At 55.7% G+C, this 26,339-nt stretch overlaps 1 protein-coding gene across 1 annotated transcript in view; it reads left to right on the forward strand.

Annotated features, from left to right (window-relative positions):
* The first annotated feature begins 625 nt into the window (after positions 1–625).
* SLC6A1 (solute carrier family 6 member 1) overlaps positions 626–26,339 on the forward strand; it is a 39,751-nt gene continuing 14,037 nt past the window's right edge. The window contains exons 1-5 of the mRNA XM_065935416.1: positions 626–777; positions 23,694–23,756; positions 24,462–24,791; positions 25,417–25,548; positions 26,068–26,168. Of these exons, the coding sequence (XP_065791488.1) occupies positions 24,554–24,791; positions 25,417–25,548; positions 26,068–26,168 (471 nt within the window). The 5' untranslated portion in view covers positions 626–777; positions 23,694–23,756; positions 24,462–24,553. The remainder of the gene's footprint in view (positions 778–23,693; positions 23,757–24,461; positions 24,792–25,416; positions 25,549–26,067; positions 26,169–26,339) is intronic.

Consider the following 26,339-nt stretch of genomic DNA (forward strand, 5'->3'; position numbering starts at 1 on the left):
ACAGCCTGGGCGCTCCAGCTCAAAAACTTCCCGGGGTCAGCAGGCATGGGGCGCGGGGGGTGGGGGGAGCCGTCCCTGGGAGCAGAGCCGAGAGGGGGCAGGGGCGCACCCTCCATCCACCCCCCAAGGGGGCCTGGCGACCTACGGGGAGAGAAGAAGGTGTCAGAGGAGAGAGACCGAAACAAACCAACAGAAGCAGGTCGGCAGGGCTGGAAGGAGAAAAGCCCCGCGGGAAATCCTTACGGCACAGGACGGGACACAGAGACCCAGACCGCCGGGCCGCGCCGGGGAAGAGCCCACCGGACGGAAGGCGAAGGAAGAAGGAGCGGGAGGCGGGGCGGGGGAGAGGGGCGCGGGCGAGGCGGACGGGGCGGGGCGGAGAGGAGAGAAGAAGAGGAGAGGACCAGGGGGAGAGGTGGGGAGAGAGGATCGGGAAGCGGGAAACGGGAGAGGGGAGGCCGGGAGGGGAAGGGCGGGGGCGGGACCAGGGGGCCGGGGGGCGGGGCGGCCCGGCGGCGCCCCTCCCCGGGCTGGGCGGGCTCCCGCGCCCCGGCCCCGCCCCCGCGCTCCCCGCCCCTCTCCCCCAGCGTCCCTGCTCCCGCCCTCGGAAGACCGAGCGCGCGGCGAGGTTGCGGGCGAGGATCGCTGAGCGGAGGAACGGAGGAGCCGGGGAGCGCCGCGCGGCCCCAGCCGGGAGCGGCCCCGCGCCCGGAGCGCACCGGAGCGGCCGAGCTGCCCGCGCAGCGCCCGCCGCGGGCAGCACAGCCCCGGCCGCAGGTAGGAGAGGGGCGGCCGGCGTCGGGGCGCCGAGTCCGGGACGGCCGGACGGCTAGGCCGGGCGCCCAGAGCCGCCGCCGCGGGCCGGGCGGGTTGGGGTCGGGCTCGCCGAGTTTCCAGCCCCCCGCGCCTCGCCCGGCCTCGGGCCCACAGGAAGGAGCCCGAGGCGCAGCTCCGACAGTCGACGCGCACCAGGGACGCGCGAGGGGGCCGAGGGAGCACGCACGAGGGTCGCCAAAATCTCCACCTCCTTTCCAAGGGGTCACGGGCCCCTTGCCTCCGCTTCCCCGCCCCCCGCAAGCTGGCGCTAAATTCTGCTGGAGCCGTCGAAGAGCCCCGCTCACCCCCATCACCCCCAGGGGGTGGCGGGGGACCCGGGATGGAATGATAACGTTTGGCGAGCCGTGCGCCACTGCTCGCGGGGTCAGCTGCGCCGAGGTCGGGCTGTGCCCCTCTTCTGTTCCCTGCGGGCTCCGGGGACCAGGCGACTGGGGAATGGGACATCTCCTTTCTGTCTTCCGCAGCTTAGGCTCTCAAGAAACGTTGACTAGAAAGCACAGCGCAGCTTGGGCTTGAGCTGAGCGCACAGAAGTCCGCGCCGCGCTCTCCGAGCGATGTAGGATTGGTTGGGGGCGGGGGGTCCCTAGAAGGTTTGAAGACTGTGTCTGTCTTCTTGCCTTACAACCTGACATTCATTTTCTGGACACTGGAGAAAGAGGCGACCCTGCCACCCCCGGGACAATGACGATGTCTCCATGGGGCGTCCTCTTGTACCCACACATCCCTATGGCTGGCATCCACAGATGTTCTAGCTTAGCTTGCTTTTTGGATAAGGAACCCAGACCCAGCAGCCCCACACGGAGGCTCTGAGCTGATCTCTCCAAACCTGCGTGAATCCTGGGGAGAAAATTGGGATTTTAAAAACCCAGTTATAATGCCCAGTGTCTGCCTGATGTGGGGCTTGAGCTCTCTGTCCTGTCCCGGGAAGCTCAGCCTCGTCTTCATGAAGAACTGGGGAGGGGGGCACTGAATAAAATGGCTCCTGAGCTTTGGGGACACCCCCAAATCAGAGACTGTCAGACTAAGTCAGCGGACTCTGGGTCAGTCCTGATCTGTGATGGCACGGTGGGTGTTCGGTGAGAGAGGGAAGTGTTGGGTGTTGGATATGGCCTAGATTCTCTCGTTGGCAACTTTGGAGGAAATGCATTCATAAGAGAGCATGAAATGCAGTACCCCAACTCCGAAATTCCAGAACAAAGAATGTCACTGGGAACCGCAGGCGTGTGTCCTCTGCCTCTTGGCGGTCTCTGTGAAGGATCGACCCAGCCCCTGCCCTCGTCCTGGCAGAGCAGCCCCAGACCCCCCACCCCAAAGGCGAGGAGGGTGCAGGTCCCTGGACAAGTGAGAGGGACCTTTTCCCAGGGCGATGAGGCAAAATGGCCGAGTCTCCCCTGAGGCTCAGGAAGAAACTGTTAGCCAGGCTGCAAACAAAGGAACTGCTCTCTCTCCAGCCAAGCGCTGGCTCAACGGCCAGCCCTTAGAGGACGAACCATGAGTCCCCGGCAGCAGGAGGAAACCCAGCTTGTCCGGCGGGGCATCTGTAGCATGGGGCGATCCTTGAGAATTACAGGAGAGAGGCGGCTGCTGCAGGGGAGAAGCGGGAACCATCTCTGCTGACCCTCTGCCTGTTCAGTCCCGGGCTGGAGGCTCGGTGAGAAGCCGGTTCCCCCAGGATCTCGGGATGGGGCTGGGAGGGGGCATCTAGAGGCCAAGTAGGAGGAAACGCGGAGGGTAAAGACAAGGAAGGAGCAGGTTCCTCAAAGCTGAAAGAAGCACAGTCGCTTCGTCTGTCCCTGGTTCTCACATGCATGGCGACCCGGAGCTCCAAATGCTGTGAATGTTTTTACCGATCACCCAGGACCTTGCAAGGCGCTCAGTAAGGATCTTAGAATAAAGCCAGCACAGATGGAAGGTGAGGACAGCACAGAGCATGGACCTTCCTGCATTGTTGAGCAGGAAGGCTATGAAATACAGCCTCTGAGGCCACAGCCAGGAACGAACCCTGGATGAATGGGCTTTGAGCAGGGCTGAGGCCGCTTTCCGCAGGTGACCTTGGGCAAACTTTCGTCCACATGGGGAGGTGGGGACGGAGTATTGAAAGCTGCCGTGTCCCCAGCTTGTGATTCCTACAGTGACCTTGTGCAGCAGGTACTGTCCTGACCCCCCAGTTCAGAGGTGAGGAACCTGTGGGACAGAAAGGGAACGTGACTTGCCCAAGGTCACACAGCCAGGGGGAGGTGGGGCAGAGGTTTGAACCCCACTCTTCTGACTTCCAGGCCAATGCTTTGTCCCCTTGATAGGTCTTTGGGCCTTGCTTTTACCTCCACAAAGCAAGGTGGTGGGGCGATGGTCAGGATGACTGACAGTGAGGCCCTTCTGGGCCACCCTCCAAACAGTGGCTGCTGCCCTGCCCTCCCAGCATATACTGAGAGCATCTTTCAGTAAAGCACAGCGTCGAGCGGCTTCTTGCCTTCACATAAAGACGCTATTCCCGCACTTGGCTATGAGCTCAGTAGCTGAGATAGAGATGTCCCAAGTCACTCGGAATTTAGAAACGTCTTTTTGTCCCTTGCGGTGTGTGGATCACAAGCCAAGCATCAACCCCAGTTGATTAATCCTTGCCTGCTGCCTCCAGCCCCGCAGCATCCCAAAGTCCACCTGCTTTGTCTTGAGAGCAGTGGGGTGGTACCCAAGCCCCTCCGTGTCACCTGGCCTGAGGTGGGCCTGGCACTTCTTCCCTTTGATCACCTGAACCCCAGGTGGAGACAGAAGTGTCCGCTGCCCTTTTCCTGTGTCAGGACTGCCCTTTCCATTCAGCCAGGCCAAGCTGCTCGAACGGTGGGCAGAGCACACCTGCCATGATAAAAGCAAGCTTGAATTGACAACAACTGCAAAGAGCAGCAGCCCCCACTGCCCCCAGCAAGAATGTCATCAGATGCTCAGCCACTGCTCTGTGGCATTCCCCGGCACCAGCTCCCCATATGAGCCCAGAACCGGGGTGGGGGGTGCACTCTCTACCACCCATTCTCTGGAAGGTGATGGGAAACAGCGTGGTACTTGAGAGGGGGAAATGCTGGGAGGCCCGATGTGGACCCCGAGATAGGGCTTCCCAGGAAACGTGCCTCTGTGAGCCTTACAAACATCCAGCATCTTTACTCTGAGCTCACCTGAGGGCCTCCGGAGCGGAGGTAGAGATGGAGCGAGCGGGGAGCCGGCTAAAAGCGGGGACAGGGTTGCCTGGCATGGACCGTAGGTGTGAACACAAGCTGTGATATTTCAGCGCAGACTTGGATTCAGTCATAAACAGGAAAAAAAAGAAAAACTCCACGAAATGTGGTTCCAGTGTAGTCTCATCAATAACAGTCACAGCTAAGAGTTAGTGCGAGCTGGCGATATGCCAGGGGGCTGCTCTGTGTGCCTTCCTGATAGGACTGTGTCTCATTTCCACAAAACCCCGTGAGCTCCATAGCGGAATTGTCCCTGGACCGATGAGGAAACTGAGACGGAGAGAACGGGCGGCACCAGCTGCAAGACCGCTGGGCTAGGAGCTGGCCCGGGAGCCCAGGTGCAGCCACGTGGCGCTGACGCCTCTGCCACGGAGGCCTTGGCCCCGATCATGTGGCCGGGGCCGCGACACCCATTTAAGGAGCTGCCCGTTAGGAAGCACCTTGCAGTTCACGCCATCAATTGAGCTTTGCCCCAGCTTAGGAGGCCGGGAGTGTGATAGCTGCTATTTGCTAGCTGGGCGGGGTGAGGTACAGAGAGATGAATTTGTGCCCAAAGTCCCTTGGCTGCTAACTGGCGGGACTGGGGTTCGTGCCCAGGGGTCCCCATATTATACAGCGGATTTGTGACCTGTGCTTTAGATTCACTTAAAGCTGGTGTTGATATTGTGCACCCAGCCACATTGCCCTAACTCTCAGGTGCCCCTCCACCCCAACTTGTCACCACCCTCTTGCTGCTCTGGAAGTCACCGGGAGCAGCCAAGGAAGCCATCAGTTCTGTTTACCGTGATCTGACGTGACACCAAAGTGGCATGCGATTTGATGCGAGCTGCCTGCAGCGAATGGCCTTCTATTTTTACATTTCTGACAAATTGGAAATTACAAGGAGGCCAGGTCTTGGCAGAGCAATTGGCTGCAGCCCTGTGCGGGCAGCGGGTTGTGCAGCTAGGTGGAACGGGCTACATTAGGGTGTCAGGGGCCCTCCTGGCTGCAGAAGAGGGTCCCCAGCTTCCAGGGCCGGGTGGCATCGTGGCAGGCCGGCCGGGCTGGGGGGTGCACGCGTTAGCGGCTGCTTCGGACAGTGGCCTGCCGCTCCGCCCACCTGTCAGCCGCACGGTGTCTGCGAGATCGGTGTCGCCTGCCAGCTCTGGAGACAACTGCGTTCTGGCCAGAGGGACATTCAAGGTCAGAGATGCCCTGAAAGACAGTGACAGCAGGTTGCTTTCATGGCCTTGTTGTTCGGTGAGGAGGTTCTGTGCAGGGAGAAGGCAGCGGCCACACGGAGGGTGAGCAGTGACATTTGGTGTCAGGATTGCGGTCTTCTGGAGCTTCGTCCTGATAGCAGTTCCCTCAGTCATCAGAGCAACACTTCGCAGTGTACAAAAAGAAAGAAAACAAAAAGCTCTTGTAGTGTTCTTTCTCTTGCTCCTGTCTGAAGTATTCCAGGGGAAGAAAATATGGTCCCCGACAGAGAAGAGTCCTCTGTCCAACAAAAAGAGGCATTTGCTTTAAGTGACTTTTCTCAGAAAGCCCTTATCAGAATGACCTTGACTCAGATGCATCCTCTTTGCACACATGTGAAATACGCACACACTTAATGCTTACACAGATGTGCATGAAGTGCTTCCTGTTGAAGTTTGCATCAGCTGGGAGCTCCAGGGGAAAGTAATATTACTATTGTTTCCATTATTATCTATCTCCACTTTTTGGATGGGGAAACGGGGGCTCAGCAAGTCCTGCACCCCCTCAGCCTGACCTCTGGTTTCCCAGTTGAGGGGCGTCACTTTTCCTAAGCCCCAATCCCAGTTCATCAGGGAGCCCCTTGGAAGGAACCTCTGTGGGAGGCAGGTCACAGCACCGGGGTCAAGCCTGCCGGACAGCGTGGAAAGGCACGGCGTGAGGTTTTGGAGGAAAGGGCCCCAGATCCTGTTCTTGCCTGCCCTGAGCTCTGGCCCGCCGCTGACACGTGCTCCGTTCTATCCAGATTGGGGTCTGAAGTGTGCTCGTGTGGCCGGGGCGTCCGAGTGGTGGCAGTGCCTGGGGACAAGAAGGATGCTTGCTCTCAGACGCACGGGCCCAGCAGTGCTCATCTACACGGATCTGAGCCCCAGGGGCCCCGTGAGACCATCCAGAAGGATCTGAGGGCCTTGGTAGCCTGGAAAGTTGTGGGCAGGTGTTTGCACGTGAGCCTCGAGGTGGTTTGGGACCTGCCGTGTGGCTCAGAGTTCTGCCCGACTGAGAGGGAAGGGAAGGAGTGGGTAGGGGATGGAAACCACTTGTCCTGGACATTATTCACTTCCCCTCTGCCCTCGGACTGCTGCCTGTGCTGAAGGTGGTTGTGGAATAGGATGAGGTCTGGGGGAGGCCAGGGGAATTTGGGGGTTTGACATGTCCCCTGGCTGTGTGGCCAGCCCGACCCTGACCAGCGAGGCTGGAGCACTTCCCGGGCATCGATTGTGGGCTGCCCGAGGTGGTGAGAACAGTGTCAGGGGACCAGCAGTGCCATCCCTATCGGCCGGAGGACCACCCCAAGGCCGATGGAGGTGGGGTTGCTCCACCTGAGTTACACTGCAGAGTTCAAGCCCAGGTCTTGCTGGTGCCGGCCCCCTGTGCTTTCCCATGCCACCTGCTGCCTCTGGGGAGAACCCAGGTGGGACTGTCATGGGGGGAGCCGAAACAAAAGTGACCACGGCCAGAGGCAGCTGCTTCCCATGTGCTGTGTGCTCTCCGTCCTGCGTCCGGCCCTCGTGGCCACCCGAGCCTCGAGCCTCTTAGCGCTCCTGTTGGCTGTCTCCAGAGCGTGTGGTCAGGGACTCACCTACAGTTTTATAAGTGGGCTTGGGCATGGGGAAGAAGTAGTCAGGATTCCTGAAGGAATCTGAATGCGCTCGCTGTATTGCACGGACACTCTTTTAACGGGTTGGCTCTGCGCTATGCCACCAAGTCATCAGACGCGTAGGAGACCCAGTTTTGAGCTCTGACTTTTGACGCAGGCACCGAGCCCAGTATTTCATAAACCATGTTCCGGGATCCTCAGTAGGTGACCGAGCCCGGGGCGCTCTCCTGGTTGCCCAGGTTGCTCCGTCCTGCTGACGGACACCTGAGGCCTGGGCTGATAGACCCCAGGAGGTGGGGGGAGTGCCACCTCCCTTGTGGGCTCCCTGGGAGCCTGGGGAATGGTGGGCTGGGTCCTTCCCCAATCTGGTGCTTCCCCTTTCTCTGCCCATGAAGCCAAAGCCTTTGGACGGGACACATCGATTGGCCGCTCCGTGCGCCCGGTGCCAGCTCTCCGAGCGGGGAAAAGGCAGGCTGCATGCCCCACTTCCTCCTCCATTTCCCCCATGACAGCTTCCCTGAGACTAATGACTGGGAATGTAAGGGCCCTTTCTCCAAATGGCAGAGAATGCCGGTAATGACAGAGCAGATGCAGCACTGTTAATTATGCCGCGGGTATTAAATGAAAACGCCAGCCCCAGAGGAGTTAAATAGCGCCGCTGGGCTGGCAGCGGCTGTGCCTGAAAGCAGTGCCATCAGCCTGTGCCAAGGCAGAGCCACCCCCTCCCCAGCCTGCAGCCAGCCGGGAGTCACAAAGCCCCTGTTCGCACCAGCCCCCCTCCCCAGCATGGGGTCCGCAGTGGGTCCTCGGAGCTCAGACGTTGGTGGCTGCTCTGGGAGATTTTCTTAGAGGCCTTTGGGGAGGGGGGTGGTCAAAGGCCGATGTGGGCCAACAACGGGACCAAATAAAGCTTTGGGCACCTACTGTGTGCCAGGCCCTACTGTGGGTCACGCAGATAAGCCAGGAGCAGAAACGCTGTGTCTTCTGGGGTCTGCGGTGCCCCACGTAGTCGGGGACACAGAACAAGTACTTAGCTCTTGCTTTTGATTGTTTCTGTGACTGCTTGAGGGGGAGCCAGAAGCCGCACAGGTGGGGGCCGGAGCTGGCCCGTCGTGGGCTGAATGGGGTAGAAGGGCAAGGCAGGGGGACTGGCTCGCTTCCTGGGCACCACCAGCCTAGCCTTTCCGGGAGCAGGGCTTCTCACTTGCTGGTGCTCATGGGCTCCTTTGCCTCCATTTGTACATCTGCAAACTGGGTTTGGGGCTTCCCACGTGGCTCAGTGGTAAAGAACCCACTTGCCAATTCAGGAGACGCAGGCTCGATCCCTGGCTTGGGAGAGTCCCCTGGAGGAGGGCATGGCAACCCTCTCCAGTATTCTTGACTGGAAAACCCCACGGACAGAGGAGCCTGGTGGGCTACCGTCCGTGGAGTCCCGAAAGAGTTGGACATGACTCAGACTAAACAGCAGCAAATCGGGCGCAGTGAGGGCTGTGATGGCTGCAGGCAAACCTGTCTCTGAATGAACCCTAGCCCTGACCGCGGCAGGTCACGGATATCGCAGCAATGTCTGAAAAGTGACATTGTAGAGGCAGCAGGAGAGAGTCTGGTCACCAAAGGCCGCTTCTGGTTCTTCTGGTGGATTCAAAGTGTCACTCAAACCTTCAGACCGCCCCAGTAGCTCTGGTTCCCTGCCTCCTGCTTCTTGGACCTTGAAATCAGTTTCTTAGGTTTTTCTAGGCCAGGGAAAGTCACAAAAGCCACCCATTTCTGATACCTCTGTTATAGGTGGGTAAACTGAGGCCTAAAGAGGCAGGGTCAAGGGCCCACAGGTGCTAGGACCCAGAGCTCCTAACCCCTAACCCCTAACCCAGTGCTCCTTCCCCTGCCCCAAGCCCAGCACCGCTGTTGAAAAATTATTAAATAGAGTTGGTGGAAGGACTCTGGTTGCCATGACAACGGAGCCTGTGTCCTCGGGAGATAATGGCGTTGCACAAGGCAGAATGATGTGTGTTGAATGCTGATTCGGGAGCCGCTCGAGCGAGCGATGGAGTGAGTGGAGGCTCTCATGTCTAGGGCTCAAGCTTCCCCAGAAAAGAGGCTGGGGGTGGGGGGTGCGGATAGCTGCAGGGAAACTGGCTTTGTCTGGAAGCATCCTTGCTGCAGCCTCGCAGGACGGGGTAATTTTCTTCATTTGTGGAGGTGCAGCGTGAGGTGCAGAGGGGTGAAGTGACATCACCAGGTCACACACCTGTGCACGAGATGGAGCTGGGCTTCAAACCTCCAGTGTCTGCAGGGAGTCTGGACTATGGAGGCCCTGGGTGGGGGCCAGCCAGGGGGAGGGCAGTCCATGAGCTGGGGTCACAGTGTACTCAGAGTACCTAGGCCTCTCTAAAGACTGTTGAGGGGACTCTCACACGCAGAGCTTGTGATGGAGCAACAATTCCAGACCAAGAGGAGTGGGAAACAGTAAGTCCACAGCCCACCCTCACACTTCCTAGCTGCATGACCCTGAGCAAAGTCACTTTACCTCTCTGAGCCTCAGTGTCCTTACCTGCAAAATGGGGATAAGAACAGATCAATCTCATACGATTGTCATGAGACCAAATAGGGTAGGTGGGCAGAGCATCAGGCCCCACTGCTGAGCATCAACCAAAGGGCAGAGGCTAGACAGGTGTGTTCCCAACCATATTTGGTGTAGGAAGATTCGGTGTGAGATATGGTGTAGGAAGACTAGGTGTAGATGGTAGGATGACTGAGATTGGCTAAAACGAGTACAAGAGCAGTAAATAACGGGGATCTTCATTGCAGGCGTAGTGAATGTCACCAGGACAAACCCACAGCTTCCGTCATTAAAAGCATGCATAAGTACTTTGTGTTTGGAAGGCATGATTGGTGTATACCTCGCTGTAAATGCACCGAGCCCGAAAATCTGCACACGCACCATGCCTGGGGAGTCGTGTCTATTCTGTGCTGCTCTCCAGGTGAGCCCGTGGAAAATAAACACTCTCACCCATGCTCTTCATCTCTCCATCCCGAACAGCTGGGGCAATATATTCCCTTCCCTACTTGGGGGTCGGGGAGCATGGGGTTAACACCCCGAGGAACCCCAAAGTACATCATTTGCATGCTGGCCAAGAGGGGAGGCGAGCTGGCAGACAGCCCCACTCCATTTAGGAAGCAGAAAGCGGGTGCTGGCCTCGGCGTTTGGCTGTCTCAAAAGCACAGTTGAGAGCTCGGATCCTGGTGACTTAAGAGGCAAGCGACCATTTTGTTTGTTCCCTGTCTGAGCACGTCCACCCCCAGAGAAGCAACCTGGTCCTGGATTCCCCGGAGAGGGAGGGTCGTCTGCTCGCTGCTGCTCCTGAGGCTGGATGGCGGGGTGCGTGTGAAGCAGTGAGCCCAATCCCGCCCCCCCACCCGCAGACTCTGACTTTTGCCTCTTTGGCAGGCAGGAGAGGGTTGGGAGATCCATTCCATGGGGACAGATGAAGACAGTTGACATTTAAGGAGGTTTGAGCAGATGTGCTAATTGTAGGGATAGGTACCCATGTCCACTTGGGGACTGTGTTTAGTGAGCAGTTTGCTGTGAGAATTTGATGTGGTCAGCATTGACAGTGACTTCACCATTCCCTTTTATCAACTGCCTGTGGGTTGAGATAACTGTGGCATCCTGCCTTGGACTTTTTCCCCATAGCTCTCTTGGGGGAAAAAAAAAATAGTAGCCCTAATCAGGTGATTTATTATAATTTCTGCCAGGTAACAAGTATTGAGTACGTACCAGGCTCTGTGTGAACCACTTTTTGTAGTCTCCCCAGGCAATCCTCATAGTTGCCATAAAAGTAGACATTGTCACCTCCGTGTTTGAGAGGTTCGCAGTCATGCAGCTTCTGAACTGAGACGGAAAACCAGGTTTTCTCACCCTCAGGGTCAGTGCGCTTAAACACTGCCCTATTCCATCCTGGCTCTTGACAAATAAACTTCTGAATACCCTTGACCTCCTGAGCGGAAGTTACTCCTGAATTTCTTCATTGTTCCTGGGACTTAAGACCATTTTCTCAATAAAAATCTCATTTCCCCAAATGGGTGGCTTCTTCTCCCTACATGGAATTTTTTCTCTTGACAAAAATGGGGGTGGGGTATTCATACGATGAAGATTTCTTTAGAAAGCTTGGTGAATGAATCAAGAATAGATGCGTTGGCTAGAGTGAGCATTCGTTGGAGTCTTTCAAAAACAAAATTGGCTTTCTCTTGTAGGAAATACTTGAGACCCAGGAATCTGACCCTTAATCGACTGAAAATACACACCCTTCTCATTCTTGAAAAATATCCTAAAGCAGTGTCTGTCAACATTTTTTTAAATCCATCTGAGCTGCATTAAAAGAACAGTAGGATTTGTTGTTTCCCAAATATAAACTCATAATGCTGACCTCGCTTTTTTAACCACCCTCCCCCAAATTTTGCATATTTCTTAGGAAGGGGCAACAGTGGCCCCTCCTCCTACCACTTTGAGAAAGAGCTGTCTGGCATGACCAGACTGTGCCCTATATATTAGAATTGCAAACTCGAAGGCCATGGAGGGCTGGGTGGGTCAAAGAAATGAATGAAGAGGTCAGGAGCAAGGTGACAGTCATGGTGGGACTTGTAATAAACTGGTAAATACACACCTTCTTCCCCTCCCAAAGCGCTCAACCAGACACACGTGTGGGGCCTGTTCTGGCCCAGGGGCAGGCGATTCGAGACCCCTGGTGGTTCTCATGATTTTGTGTGATCTTAATCTGATAGTTTGTCTTCGGGGCTTCGGCGCTTGCATCTCTAGAGCGGGGCTGAGAAAGCCCGCAGAGGTGTCCAGAGGGGGAAGCAGGGTCGCAGGTGTGGACGCTTGGCAAGGGAACCACGGAGCTGCCGAAGGCCACTGTCACCAAAGTCCCGTCCTGTGGCACGGGGTCAGCTCTCCACGTCAGCTGTGCGTCTGCGGGGGACTAAAAACCGTTTTGTTCCACCAGTCCCCGAAGTATTGTGTTTTTCTTCTTCCTGAATCTGAGTTCTTAAAGGGCCTTCATCCTAATGCCCTTCAGAGTCCTTCAAACACATCTTGAACAGGAGGGAAGGGCCCTTTAACCCTTGGGTTTCTCACGAGCGTGCCTTCCAAGGCAAAGAGCGTGCCTTCCAAGGCAAAGAGCAGTGTGTGTAAAGAATGCCGGGCGGGTGTCTTTTCACTCTCTGTTTCCTGATCTGAGTTCATCCTTTCTGGCCAGGGGAGCAGGGGGCGCTTTTCAGAGGCGTCCCCTGGAGCAGAACCACCAGCATTCCCCACACCGGGTGGAGGAAGCGGGGTGGGGGGCGATGAGAGACTCGGTGGTTCTCAGGGGTGCCTGGAGCCCGCCCTGGCTCAGCCAGTTAGGCCAGCTGGAGGAAGCTGGGGGGAGGGAAGCCCCGCGACCTGGCTCCAGTCTCAGCTTTTCAGCCACTTGCCTCCTTGGATTCTGCCAGGGTCTCTGAAACTTGGGCTTCCTCCCTCCTCTCCCTTCTCAGGTTCTTGGCCTTCACGGGGTGGCACTAGTGGTAAAGAATCCGCCTGCCTGCCTGCCGATGGCAAGAGATGGAAGAGACTGCGGGTTCAGTCCCTGGGTTGGGAAGATCCCCTGGAGAAGGAAATGGCAACCCATATCCAGCATTCTTGCCTGGAAAATTCCATAGACAGAGGAGCCTGGTGGGCTGCACTCTGTGGGGCCTGCTGGACACGAGTGAGCGACTGGGCAGGCACACACAGGCTCCCTCCCTCCCTGGGGTCTCGGGCAGGTTCCGGGAGACACGCAGGTTCGCAGGTTCCGGGAGGTCGCCAGAGCAGGGCAAAGAGGAAACCAACAGCACCCCCGGGTCTCCCCGCTCCCTTCCGTCCTTCCTCCTCTCTCCTCCCCTCTCTCCTTCCGGCCCCTTCTCCCTGTCCCTCGGCTGCTCTTCTTCAGTCTCTATCTCTCCTTCTAAACCTCATCTTTGGTATCCGAGGCTTTCCTTATAAGAAGCAATCAAGAGCCCACAAGACTCACAGAGTGAGCTCATCTCTTCTGATCCTGTGACCTCAGGGTGGACCCTGACCCCGCCGGGGCGGGAACACAGACCCTGCCGAAATCAGCAGAAACTCCCAGCTGGGCTGGTCCCTTGCCTTCTGGAGAGCCCGTTGTTCAAGCTCACCAGCACACCCCTGCTTTGGCAACGGGAGGGGCGCCACCTTCTCCGAAGCCGACGTTTCTCGAGGACCTGTGATAGCAGTGTCCCCATGGTGGGACTCGGGAGAGCGTGTGTGTGTGTCGGGCGTTGCGTGAGCTGCCGTGGAGAGAAGCAGAGCCACGTGAAGACGCGAGTCCCGCTGGTGCAGAGAGGACCAGTGGAGCTGGAGAGACAGGGTAGACGAATCAGTTAGCTCGTCAGGACAGAAGGCAGGCTGTGTAGAGGGACCGGGCCTTCCCCATCACCCCCCAGCTCGCTGTCCCTCCGCCCACCACGTACTCAGCAGATGGGTTCTGGCCATGTCACCATCAGATCAAGTCTCCCCTCTCTCAAAGGTCCCCGGGCTCCCCTGCTCTGTGCTCACCGTGGGGTTGTTCAGTCACTCAGTCGTGTCCGACTCTGCCACCCCATGGACTGCCGGCTTCCCTGTCCTTCACTCTCTCCTGGAGTTTGCTCAGATCATGTCCATTGAGTCGGTGATGCCATCCCTCTGTCTCATCCTTGCCTCCTTGTGTGGGGTGGGAGTTTGGGGGAGAGGATAAAAGCATGGGAATTGAGCAGATGGCTCCAGACCACGGACTTGGGCAAGCTCCTGTCCCCCCGCAGTCCCTGTGTCTGTGAGAATTAAAGACGAGCATCCGTGAGATGAATGAGGGTCACTCAGTCATGTCCGACTCTTTGCCACCCCATGGACTACACGGCCCATGGGATTCTCCAGGCCAGAATACTGGAGTGGGTAGCCTTTCCCTTCTCCAGGGCATCTTCCCAACCCGGGGATCAAACCTAGGTCTCCCACACTGCAGGTGGATTCTTTACCAGCTGAGCCACCAAGGAAGCCCAAGAATACTGGAGAGGGTAGCCTATGCCTTCTCCAGCGGATCTTCCCAACTCAGGAATTGAACTGGGGTCTCCTGCATTGCAGGCAGAGTCTTTACCAACTGAGCTCTCACGGAAGCCCACTGAACTAAAGCACTGGATAAACCTTTGGCATGATCACTGTTCATGTTCTGGGAGCGCCCCCTTCTCCTGCTTTCAGAGCCCTTGACCATTCCTGCCACCTCCCCAGCCAAGCTCCCTAAGGGACCCCAGATTCTCGCCAGCCAGACTCAGGTCCCTCCTCATTGTCTATAAACACATTATGCCTTGTCCCCGTCCTCTCTGCCTGGGGTGGACTAGAAGTGTTAGGCTTGGGGAGAGGAGCAAAGGTTCCGCTCCTACTTCTCTCACTGCGATTATAGAAAGAGTGTCCTACTTGTGTCCCCTTTCCACAAGCCCTAATGCCATTGCCTCCTGGTTTCTTGCCTGAATCCAGCCCCCGGCCACAGCCGGGCACTATTCCCCCCTTCTCTGGGCTGTGGGAGAACTTCCCCAAGTGGATGTCGCTTATCCGCACGCCCAGCTGTCACCAGCGCTCAGTGGCAGGACCCAGGCTCCAGCTGGCGTCTGGATCGCTCTGCACCCAGCGTGGGACCCGGCTCCCTGGAGGTGTGCGGTCGATGCAGGTTGGATTGGATTGAAAATTGCCTCGACAAAGCGAGGTGCACAGTCAGGCATTGCAGACAATTAGGGGCGAGAACAGATGTTAGCAGGCTGTGGACCGTGTGAGCAAGGCAGGCAGGCTGAGATGAGAACCAGGATGAAGTCAGGAGGGTGCTCGCGGCCAGAGCCTGACTCCTTTCCTTAGACCAAAGCGCAGAACAATTAAGGGCCTGGCTTGATATCTCACAGCCAGTAGCATGCAGAGTGAGGATTCAGACCGGGGTCTGCAGACTCCAGAGCCTCCAGCTGACTGCGCATCCTCCCCTCCCGGTCCCTAGAAAGGCCTGCTTTTCTGCGAGCACCGGCTGTGTCTGCAAGCAGAGGAGAGCTGGGGACTCCTAAAGGGGTTGCCACCCCTGGGCCAGCTGCCTCCCGGGGGGCTCTCTAGAACCCGGCCCTGGGGGCCTGCTGACAGCTGCTCAGCTGGGATCCCACGTGACCCCTTGTTGGCTCCCAGGACACTTGCAGGGTTTGCCTGGTGTGACCGTGGGGACCAGTTAGCCTTCACAGAGCCAGACCTTGGGGAGGTAATGTCAGCAGGCACTCTGGGCTCCTTGTCCTTGGGGGTTTGCTCTGGAGGGAATTACATTCTCTCCCCTCCTAAAGGTGGGCCTTTGGGGGAGTTCTGCAGGCATCCAACTAGAGATAGCGGAGTGGGCTGCTTGAGGATGTGGACACAGGAGACCAGCTGCCTGGGTTCCAGCCCTGCCCCCCATCCCCCAGTTCCTAGCTGGGAGATCTTCGGCAAGTCCCTTTCTCTCTCTCTCTCTCTCTCCGCCTTGGTTTACCCATCAGTAAAATGTGGGGGAGGGGTGAGAGTGGCGAGTTATTGAGCTGGCTAACATCTTACGGGAAAACTTGAACAAACTTTTTGACCAACCCAGGGCTCTCCATAAAGCGCTTAGAGCACGCCCTGATGTGTTAAGTCCCCAGCTCACTTTCTTCTTGTACTTCAAGCTCTTCTGTCTCCTTCCTTCTTTGTTAACAAAAAGTTGGGGACAGTTTCCTGCGTGTGTTCACAGACAGAAGAGCAGCGTGACTTATTCACCTTTGCACGGATGGCATCGCCGACTCAATGAGCATGCGTTAGAGCAAGCTCCGGGAGTTGGTGATGGACGGGGAAGCCAGGCGTGCTGCAGTCCATGGGGTCGCAAGGGGTCAGACACGACTGAGCATCTGAACTGAGTGATGGATTTAAGAAGCACCCAGCAGTTATAAAGCTGATCTTTTTCTCACTCTGGTTGCTGGGGCGGGATGTCCTCTAACCTTCTTGTACTTTCTGATTTGGGACGCACCCTAGAAAACCAGACTTGCGGGCTCTCTGAGACTGAAGGCAGGAGGGCTTGCACTTTGATTTCCTTCCCTGTAGCAGGCTCACGGGCCAGGCAGACGCCTCTTCACGCCAATACGTCTCTTCCTCCGCAGAGCCCAGAGGCAGGCTCAGAAGGTCAGGGGCCACGTCCATGCGCTTCAGAGCATTTCACACAGGCCAGTGTCCAGGAGGCATCGGCTAAGTGAGCAAAGGGCCAGGGTTAAACCCTCTGTGACCTTGGGCAGGTTATTTGACCTCTCTGAGCCTCAGAACCATCATCTGCAAAATGGAACTAATAATCATTTTAGCGTCACTGTATTATGATTTGCTGGGCTGGGCCCAGGGCTGGAAAATCTCAACCTAGTGGTCATAATGTATAAAGTAATTACCTTTGGCCCCATTTCCTGACGAAGAAACAGACAGTTAGAGAAATTACATGGCTTACTTGAAAGTCACCCTGGGATGTTGTGAAGGATCGGCATCCAGTACTGTTGAGAACTTCACCTGGAGCTGCAGATGGCCTCTCAGGGTTGTCGAAGCAGCCGAGAGGTTTGCACCAGGATGCGGACCTTCCTTCCTTCGTCTCTGAAGTGAGTGTACAGGAGGCTGAGATCTAGGGGCCGTGGGGGTCTGTAAGGGTCATATGACTCCTGTGCTGTGTGATCTCAGACCAGCCCCCAACCCTCTCTGGGCCTTTGTCTTCATCTGTAGAGTGCTGCTGTAGACCAAGTCTGGATCAGGAAGGAGGCTGGCTGCCTTGGTCCCAGCCCCAAGCCCTGCTTGGACTGAGAGTCCAAGGATGAGGGCCTAATATCTGGACTCGCAGGCATCCGTTTTGCCAGGCAAAAGATTGACTTCTCACCCCCAGACTGGGCTCAGGTCTCTGGGGCCAAAGTCCTGAGGCCTTGGAGACCCTCTCCAGCTTTTCCATCACAGAAGCTTCTCCGGGGAGCCTTCCCTGACTTGCAGGGAGATTCGTAGCAAGGGCTGCCCACAGCACCCGCCTCTCACTGCACAGCCCAGCCTCCCTCAATCCCTCTGCACCGAGCATCAGCTATTAATTGGGCCACTTTTATATGATGATTTTCGATTACAAAGCAAGCCACTTCCGTGGCCATTCATCTCTCTGAATGGCCTTCTAAGCTGCTGTGTATCAAGTACTTCCTGTGCACCAGGCCCTCTGCTTTCCCTAGACTCTTCGTCTCACTTCAGTGTCGACACAATGATCTGTGAAATACAGGGGTCCAGGTTTGCAATAAAGAAACTGAGGCTCAAGCAAGGTAAACATCTAGCTCCTGGTCACCCAGGGATTTGAATCAAACTCCATGAGATAATCAGGGTCACCCATAACCTACACCTTTGGAAGCTGCCGCGGGCACCTGAATCCCTGGGACACGTTAAAATGCAGCTTCTGGGATTCCTTGGTGGTCCAGTGGTTAAGAATTCACCTTGGAATGCAAGGGACATGAGTTCAATCCCTGGTCTGGGAGGATGCCATGTGTCTCGGAGCAACTGAGCCTGTTCACTGCAAGTAGAGAAAGCCCAAGTGCCACATAGTTCAGTTCAGTTCAGTTCAGGCGCTCAGTCATGCCTGACTCTTTGTGACCCCGTGGTTTGCCGCACGCTAGTCTTACCTGTCAATCACCAACTCCTGGAGCTTGCTCAAACTCACGTCTATCGAGTCTGCACAGCCAGAAGTAAATAAATAAATCTTAAAAAAAAAAATGCGGCTTCTGATTCCATGGGTCTGGAGCAGAGCCCAGGACTCTGCATTTCTAACAGGCTGCCAGTCTGCCCTTGGAGAAGCACACTTTGAGTAGCAAGTCTCTGAGTAGCTGAGCCATTTGGGTTGAGACTCCTCTACAGTAACTGCCCCAGGGTGGCAAGCCTCAGTTTACCCATCTGTCAAACGGGTGACATAGGCCTCGGCTTCTTGAGGTGAGGTGAGCACTTGGCAGACCTTAGACCTCTGAGATAAGTGCCTGGCACAAAAGAGGTGTTCAATAGATGCCGGCTCTTCTCTCTTCATTGGAACTGTTCTGGGTCTGGGTGCACAACAGATGCCCAATAAAGCCTTGTGCAATGGACCGAGCCTAGCATTTCTTCCTAAAAAGCAGAGAATAAACCATTATGTTTCCCTTTGGCATGCGGCCAAACCCAATATTAATTTTTTTCTTGAACCGCAGAGTTTCAGAAAGAAAGGAGAGTAGAGCAGCGAATGCGGTCTGAAGCAAGCCTCTGTAATTTCTGTAATTACAGAACGGGAAGCAACACAAAGCAGGGGTGCAAGCGCTCACAGCGTCATGGGAGGAAGCGGCCCCGCTCCCAGGCCCGTTGCTCCCCCTCCTCGCCCCTGCAGAGCCCCCCTGGCTCCCACTGGGTTCTGGGCCCTGCCCCGGCCCTAGACAATGGCGGTCTGAGACTCCGTCTTGGCCTTTCTGCCTCTGCCTAGGTCCCCACCCCACGCAGCCGCCCTGCCCGTCCCTCTGATGCGGCAGCGGGACAGAGGGGGATTGTCCCAGGCAGCTGCCATGTGCTCCCCTCCCCCCAGCCTGCCATCTGGCCCTGGAGTTGGACTGCTTACCGCCAAGCCTCCAGCAAGGCCCGGGGGCCCTGCCTCCAAAGTGGATCCCCTGCTACTCCTCACCAGCTCTGGCCTCGCCTTGAAGCCAGGGTTCTAGTCACCATCATCCCTCGCCTGGACTCTCAGCTCTTAAGGAGCCTCCCGCATCCACCCTTGCTGCTCTGCAGCCTCTCCTGGGCAGCCAGAGAGGACTCCTAAATGTAAGTCAGGCCAGCCCTGCCGCTACGCCCTCCACTTTCTCCCTTCCCCTTTACGGTGAAATCTGAGCTTCTCACTGTGGTCTCTGAGACCTTGCATGATCTGGCCCCTGCCTGCCTCTAACTAGAACTGTCCCCTCCTGCCCTGGACTCCCGCCCCGCTGGCCTCCATGCTGGCTCTCAATCATGCCAAACTTACGCCTGCCTTGGGGCCTTTGCACTTACTCTTTCCTCTGCTTGAAATGCTGGATCCAAGATAATCACATCTCTGGTTCCTGATTCAAACGGAAAAAAATTTTTTTTGTTCAGGCTAAATAATAAAACAAGCCCCAGGGCCAGTTTTGACCCAATTTGCCTGATCTAATGCTTCCAAACGCAACATGTTTTCTTTTCCGTACAAAGCATGCTTCCTGCTTGGTTTGGCCTCATTTTTATCCATGGCTTTAAGACCTGGTCATAGAGCACATCAAGGAAGGATGGAACATCGTGGGAACATCTTGAGCACTGTTCTGTCTCGAATTTCTTTCTCTAACTCCATTCTTCACAGAGCCTCCCGGAGGGAGTCTTCTTCTGTAATTTGAACTTGATCCCACTGTCACCCCTGTCCCATCCCTGCAGCTGGTCCCCCTAAGTTCCCTAGCCTGAGTTTTGAGGCCCTTCACAAACTGACCTTCCTAGCTTCAAACCTCCCAACCTTTGTTCATGGGTTTCCCTCTACTGCGGATGCCATTTCCCTCTTTTTGAGCCTAACGAGCACATATACAGCCTTCAAAGCCCGGTTCAAATGTTCCTTCATCTGGGACACCTTCGCTGGCTGAATTAAGTCATTCCTTTTAGGCCTCTCTGCTCCATAGACTCTTGCTGCGCTGACACAGAGTATTAGGAATAGCTGTAGCAGAGCTGTTTTTCTTTAGAGGTCGTGACCTTGTGAAGGTCAGGGATCTTGTCTTACTAATCCTTGCCATCTGAGTGTCCAGCCCAGCTCCATGCACACATTAGGCCCTCAATAAATAGTTACACAAGAGAATCTGTCTGTTGGTACCTGTCAGTTCACTGATTCAAACTCTGGTGTAGCTCAGAATGCAAAACACTTGGAACAACGGTCCCACCACCAGTTCTTGGCACGTGCTCAGTAAATGCTTGAATGAATGAATGAAGGCGTGCAGGAGTAGGTGAGGAATACAGAGGACTCATTGCTTGTGGTCCCACATTAACCGTGCCCTTTTGAATGCTGCCTTGCTGGAGTTCAGTTAATGACAGACCTGGAGGAAGACGTAGCTGGATTCTTGGTCTACAGAACTTTGCCACCTGGTGAGGAAGAACTGGGAGACGCTGGAGGAAGGTCTTGGCAATGGGCCTCAGATCCAGGGGTGGTGAGGCCTGTCCTTCCACCGGCTCCACCAGCAGATAAAAGAGGAGGAGGGACGAGACCTGCAGAGCCATCCTCCAGACGCCCTGGACCTGCAGAGCACGGGTGCTGCTTTCAGGAAAGAAGAGGTGACAGTGGCGGAAAGGTTGCTTTTGCTTCAGAGAGCATTCATTTTGTCGAAACACGGGTTCCCTCGCAGGAAACAGGCACGTGCCTGTGCTTTCTGCCTGCCGTTCTTTGTGACGGGGAGGTGATAGGAGAACCAGCCAGGTCAGGAATTAAAGTTCTCCGAGCAGCAGGGTATGAACAATGAGGCGGTTTCCTGGAACAACTCTGGTTTATTAGCACAGGGTCCCGGGCTTTTTCATGAATGTGTATGTGCTCAATTGTGTTGCGACCCCATGGACTATAGCGCGCCAGGCTCCTCTGTCCATGGGATTTCCAAAGTCAAGAATACTGGAGTGAGTTGCCATTCCCTTCTCCAGGGGATCTTCCCAAGCCAGGGATTGAACCCATGTCTCCTGGATTGCAGACTGATCCTTTACCTCTGGACCACCTGGGAGTCCTTTATTCACCAATGGGGACCTTTTATCATTTTCCTCCCATCTGTAAGATGTTCTGGATTCTTTTTTTTTCTTAGCAGATTTTATTTACTACAGAAAAAGATTTTTTATTTTTAATTAACCAAACATTCAAAGCTACCACTGCTGGCTTCTGATTGGCCCAAGGTGATCAGCTAGACCACTCTGAGCTGGTATAAAAACAGCCCAAAGCAAAGGGCTTGGCATTTTTATTAACTAGTATTCCCCACGGCAACTAAAAGGTTGATTTCTATCCAGCTTCTGAAAATGCTTCAAGTCGCTCCAGGGCCTGAATAATAAGCTCTCAATAAATGTTAGCTGCTATTCTTATTACTGCTATTATTGTTATATCATCATCATCTTTGTGGCCTTCTGGGAAGTGGAGAACACCAGATTAAGAGCCACAATCTGTACACGGATGGCAGCAATCACAATGCAAATGGCCGAGATTCCCTTTTCCATCGCTGTGAGCCGGGCGTGCTTTCTCATGCTTTGCAGGCACGTCTCATTTCATCTTCCCCACAACCCTGGGAGAGAAGTGTTTTCCCCTCATTTGACCAAAGAGGACCAAAGAGGTGACATAGTTTGCCCAAGGTAAGTGTTGGAGGGATCCCTACGGTCTGTCTGAGTTAGCCCCAGGCTGGTCCTTGCAAGGAGGGCCTTCTCAGTGTGACTCTGCAAAAAAAACAAACAAAAAAAGCTGTCAGTTGTATTAATTCCTGACTTTATTACATGCTTGATCCTGGAAGACTCCACATTTGGTGGTGTGGCTTCTCACAGGGAAGTTACAGACATTGGGCTGAATCTCAGTACTTTCCCCAGTTCTGGAAGTTGCATGGACGTCTTCCTCATGACCAAAGCTGCTATCTTTGATCCTTCTGGGCTTGGCATGAGAAGGTCTTCAATATTCTCATGGAGAAGACGACGGACCAAACCTCCTGGTGAACCAGAGTGCGTCTCCCCCAGCCCTGAATGGTTCTCTCAAAGAATGTACACACCCATCCGCTCTGTTCAACATGTCCTGCCATCTTTCTATCTGTCTCCCCAAATGGAGTCAGACGATCCTGTGGCCCAGCGCATGCACCAGTTTCCAAAGCCCAGTAGATTTTGGAGTTTGGTTGGAGTTGAGTCTCTCTGATGAGCAACAAGTCAACCCAGAGTGGAGGCCAGCAGCTGGTGTTCCCATGGGACACAGAAGGTGTGTGCAGAAATTTCAGAATTAGAGCAGGAACCCAGGAGCCAACATAAGCAGAAGCGGGGGATTTATTTTACAACCATGAAAGTTGCTCAACCTCCTGTCTGACTCTCTGCCACCCCATGGACTGTAGCCTGCCAGGCTCCTCCGACCATGGGATTCTACAGGCAAGAATACTGCAGTGGGTTGCCATTCCCTTCTCCAGGAGATCTTCTCGACCCAGGGATTGAACCGGGTCTCCTGCATTGTAGGCAGATTCTTTACCATCTGAGCCACCAGGGAAGCCCCATTACAACCGTGGGGATGCTTTATAGACTCTAAGAGCAGGAATGTAGCTGGTCTTAAGAAAGCCCGGACCTGCACAATAGAATGCCTTGAAGACTCTGTTTGTCTTTTGATCTCTGATTTCCTCCCAGCTCAGCAAACCATCTCTGCTGCTCTGAGGACAAGGTGGGCAAGGATGGCTGCCTCAGAGTTCCCAAGTGGAGGGGGAGACTGCGTTCTTCCTCCAGTTGCCAGGGAGGGAGCCTTGATTGACTGGTAGGATCAGGTGACTAGTCCCGGTGCAAAGTGGTTGGATCGTTTTTGAACAAATATGGAGGCTGGTACCCACAAGGTCAAATTGTGGAGACAGTTAAGGGCATCGTTGTCTTTTAACAGTTAATGGTTGATGCTTCCTCCCCCAAAGAGGGTCGGCTTCAGCCTCTCCCCACCTGCCTGAGGCTTCTTTGTCCCCTGGATGTGCTGGTAGACCCCAGAATCAGCTGCCTCCAGCCTGTCCTGATATTTAGGGGGCAGTCACCCCAGCCTGAGACTAAAGCTCCCTGCGACATTGCTCTGCTCAGGCCGGGGTCTTAGACGGGCGCCGGAGACCGGCCTTGAGAACGAGAAGCAGGGTTGGCGGTCAAGCGTGGCTTACCGGAAGGTGGTCTGGCTCTCCGTGAACCCTGGGAAGAGACACTGGTGTTTGGTAACCGGGGACCGCATGTGAGGGTGGGGGGTGGGGGGCCGCGAGTGCACAGCAAATGGGGTGCCCTCGTGGGCGGGGGGCTGAGCTGAGGGGAGGGGCCGCTGGGATAGGGCCGGGCCCACACTGCACGTTGCTTCGGCCCCGCTCCTACACCCGGGCGCCCACTGACCAGCGCCCACGTGCTCCTTCTGCTCTGAGGGTTCCATAAGTTTATTCTGGTGTTTTATTTTTTTAAACTTGGAACATTATAGAAACCCAGAAAGGCACGAAGAAGAAACCAGAGCTCAGAAACTACACAATGTGAATATCTTAGGGTATATCCTTCTATTTTAGTTTAGTTTTTTTTCTTTCATGAACAGTTTGGAGGGGGTGGCAAACATAGGGTCACACTAAATGAACTGTCTTGGAACCTACTTTCCTCGCTCTCTGCCATGTTCTTAACGTGACCTGTGATGACATTCCTACACATGTGGACGGAGGACACAGAAAAGTAGCCACTTCGTTTGGTTCCCAGAGGGACCCTGAGGAGCTGGGGCCCCTCTGTGGGTTTCTCTTTTCCTTCTGATAAAATTATGGAACGTCTTCCTTGCCTCGCCTTTGTGCCCACCCCCCACCGTGGTCCCAGGGGCAGCAAGCCCGCTCCTGCATGTTCCCAGCACCCAGGGAACCAGCGCCTGGTCGCATGTACCCACTGCGGTCACCCGGCTGGGTGCCCGTCCACGGCTCAGATGCTGGCAGGCTGCCTGCACCCCCTGCTGCCTGTACCCAGGGCTGCCCGCAGCCTGTCTGCCAGCTCACTACCCTGTCTATCCTCTTTGCAGGCTCTTACCCCGCGATTGCAGAGGGAACCAGTGTGGAGCTGACCCAGCACAGAAAACTATCAGGTAACGTCAACAACCAGAGTCCAAACAGTCGTCTGTGGGGTTCCTTTCTGAACCATTTGGGTGAAAAGCACCCTCATAGCCATTAAAAATTCCTTTTAGCCATAATTCTATAAGCCAGAGAAGATTACCCCTTCCCCCATTTTATAGGTGGGGAAACTGAGACCAGAGCAATCAAGAGTAGTTTGGAACTTTGGTTGCATTGGGCTACTCTGCAAGCGGGCTTCACAGGTGGCGCTAGTGGTAAAGAACCTACCTGCTGATGGAGGAGACGTAAGAGATGTAGGTTCGATCCCTGGGTCAGGAAGATCCCCTGGAGAAGCGAATGGCAAGCCATGCCACTGTTCTTGCCTGGAGAATCCCCATGGACAGAGGAGCCTGGCGAGCTACAGCCCATGGGGGTCACAAAGAGTGGGACAAAACTGAAGCAACTTATCCTGGACAGCATTCTCTGAGCAGGACACATCGTAGAGGGCACCTGTCACAGATGGCCAGCTTTGATGCTGGTCCAGGAGACGTCAGGCCATACCCTCACTCGCTGACCTTGGAAACAAAAGACACCTTCCTCCTGAGCAGGAGCTGGTGGAAGGAAGAGGGGAGAGCCCTCTACGGCCCCCGGCTTGTGCATTATTTCATTCTGTTATATTGGGGAGGCTCTAGAATCTTGATACCTTCAGTGCCTATCGCCCCAACCCTCTGCTCTCCTAGGGTGACCTTGAGCCGCAAAACTGCTGTCCACGTGGACCGGGGCTGACATCGCACGTTCGTCTGCCAGGACCCCCGCGTCCAAACTCCGAGACATGGCAACCGACGCCAGCAAGGTGGCCGACGGGCAGATCTCCACGGAGGTCAGCGAGGTCCCCGTGGCCAACGACAAGCCCAAAACCCTGGTGGTCAAGGTGCAGAAAAAGGCGGCAGACCTTCCGGACCGGGACACGTGGAAGGGCCGCTTCGACTTCCTTATGTCCTGCGTGGGCTACGCCATCGGCCTGGGCAACGTCTGGAGGTTCCCGTATCTCTGCGGGAAAAACGGTGGTGGTAGGTAGCTGGCTTGGCAACTTCCCGGTGGGGGCAAACCCCCGTGGAGGTGTTTTATGGGGTGACCTGGGGGAAATGGGTCCCCTAAAGACTCCGAAGGCTTCCCAGGAGGCACTAGTGGTAAAGAATCTGGCTGCCAATGCAGAAGACATAGATTTGATCCCTGGGTTGGGAGGATCCCCTGGAGGAGGAAATGGCAACCCACTCCAGTATTCTTGCCTAGAGAATCCCATGGACAGAGGAGCCTGGGGGGGCTACAGTCCACGGGGTCACAAAGAGTTGGACACGACTGAGCGACTAAACAACAGCAAAGACTCCAAAGGAAGTGCCAGGCCCCACTTCCTGTTTCTTATCCTTTTCCTAAGAATTCCAAAGGGCAGTAGTCCTCTGTCAGTGATACCAAAGAGTTCACCTCTACATTTTGCAAAGTGCAGGGTCTGGGTTTTGAGCACAGGACATCCTCAGGCCTTACTCTGGCTTTGGGGGATGCCGTGGTGGCAGAATATAAGGCAATCGTGGCAGGGACCCCAAAACACCACCACCCCCAGCTCTGTGATGCTTCCTCTGACCAACCGGGTTTCTCGGAGCTCTGAGGCCATGAGTACCTCTGTTCTTGACCCCGCAGGGGCCTTCCTGATCCCCTACTTCCTGACACTCATCTTCGCGGGGGTCCCCCTCTTCCTGTTGGAGTGCTCCCTGGGCCAGTACACATCCATCGGGGGCCTGGGGGTGTGGAAGCTGGCCCCCATGTTCAAGGGTAAGTGTGCAGAGTGGGGCTGTGGGCTGTGGTCATGCTCCTGCCCCCACCTCCGGGCCCCAGACAGAGGGAGCTGTCAGGTCATGTCTGGATAGAGAGGAGCCTTTGCTGGAGGAAGGTGACTGTTGGTGATGATGGTCAGAAGTCCCAAGCCAGCGGCCCCACCCCATGTCAGCCCGCCCTGTCCTGCGAGTTCATTGCCCCAGCAGGGGCTGGGTACGACCGTTCACTTCCTTGCTCGGTGCCTGACGGACACTCAGGTGGACACATGGAGGGTCGTGCTTGCCTGGCTGACCTCAGCCCCTCTCCCCTCACCTGCCTCCAGCCTGGGCTGGGCCCCAGCAGCAAGTCCCAGCTCCCTCACCCGCCACGTGGGTGTGACCTTAGCCGAGTCCCTGCCTCGCTCCGGGGTCTAGTGAGATTGGCGATGTCGAGGAAAGCAGCACCCGTGACAGGAGCCGGGCCGGTTTCTGCTAGCACTTTACTAAACGTGTATCACGCTGGTGCGTCTGCTCCCAGGTGTGGGTCTTGCCGCTGCTGTGCTGTCCTTCTGGCTGAACATCTACTACATCGTCATCATCTCCTGGGCCATCTACTACCTGTACAACTCCTTCACCACGGTCAGTGGCCCCTTGGCCTGTCCCCGCCCTGAAGAAACCAGACCCAGACCGGCGCTTCCATCCACTTACCACCATTCTGCCCCTAACAGGGCCATTCCTCTGGGTGGGGGGCATGGTTTGTCTTCAGCTGCCCTGGTCTCTCCAAAAGTCATAGCATTGTTAGCCCGTCTT

Source organism: Muntiacus reevesi, chromosome 4 (assembly GCF_963930625.1).
Source record: "Muntiacus reevesi chromosome 4, mMunRee1.1, whole genome shotgun sequence".
Classification (NCBI taxonomy): Eukaryota; Metazoa; Chordata; class Mammalia; order Artiodactyla; family Cervidae; genus Muntiacus; species Muntiacus reevesi.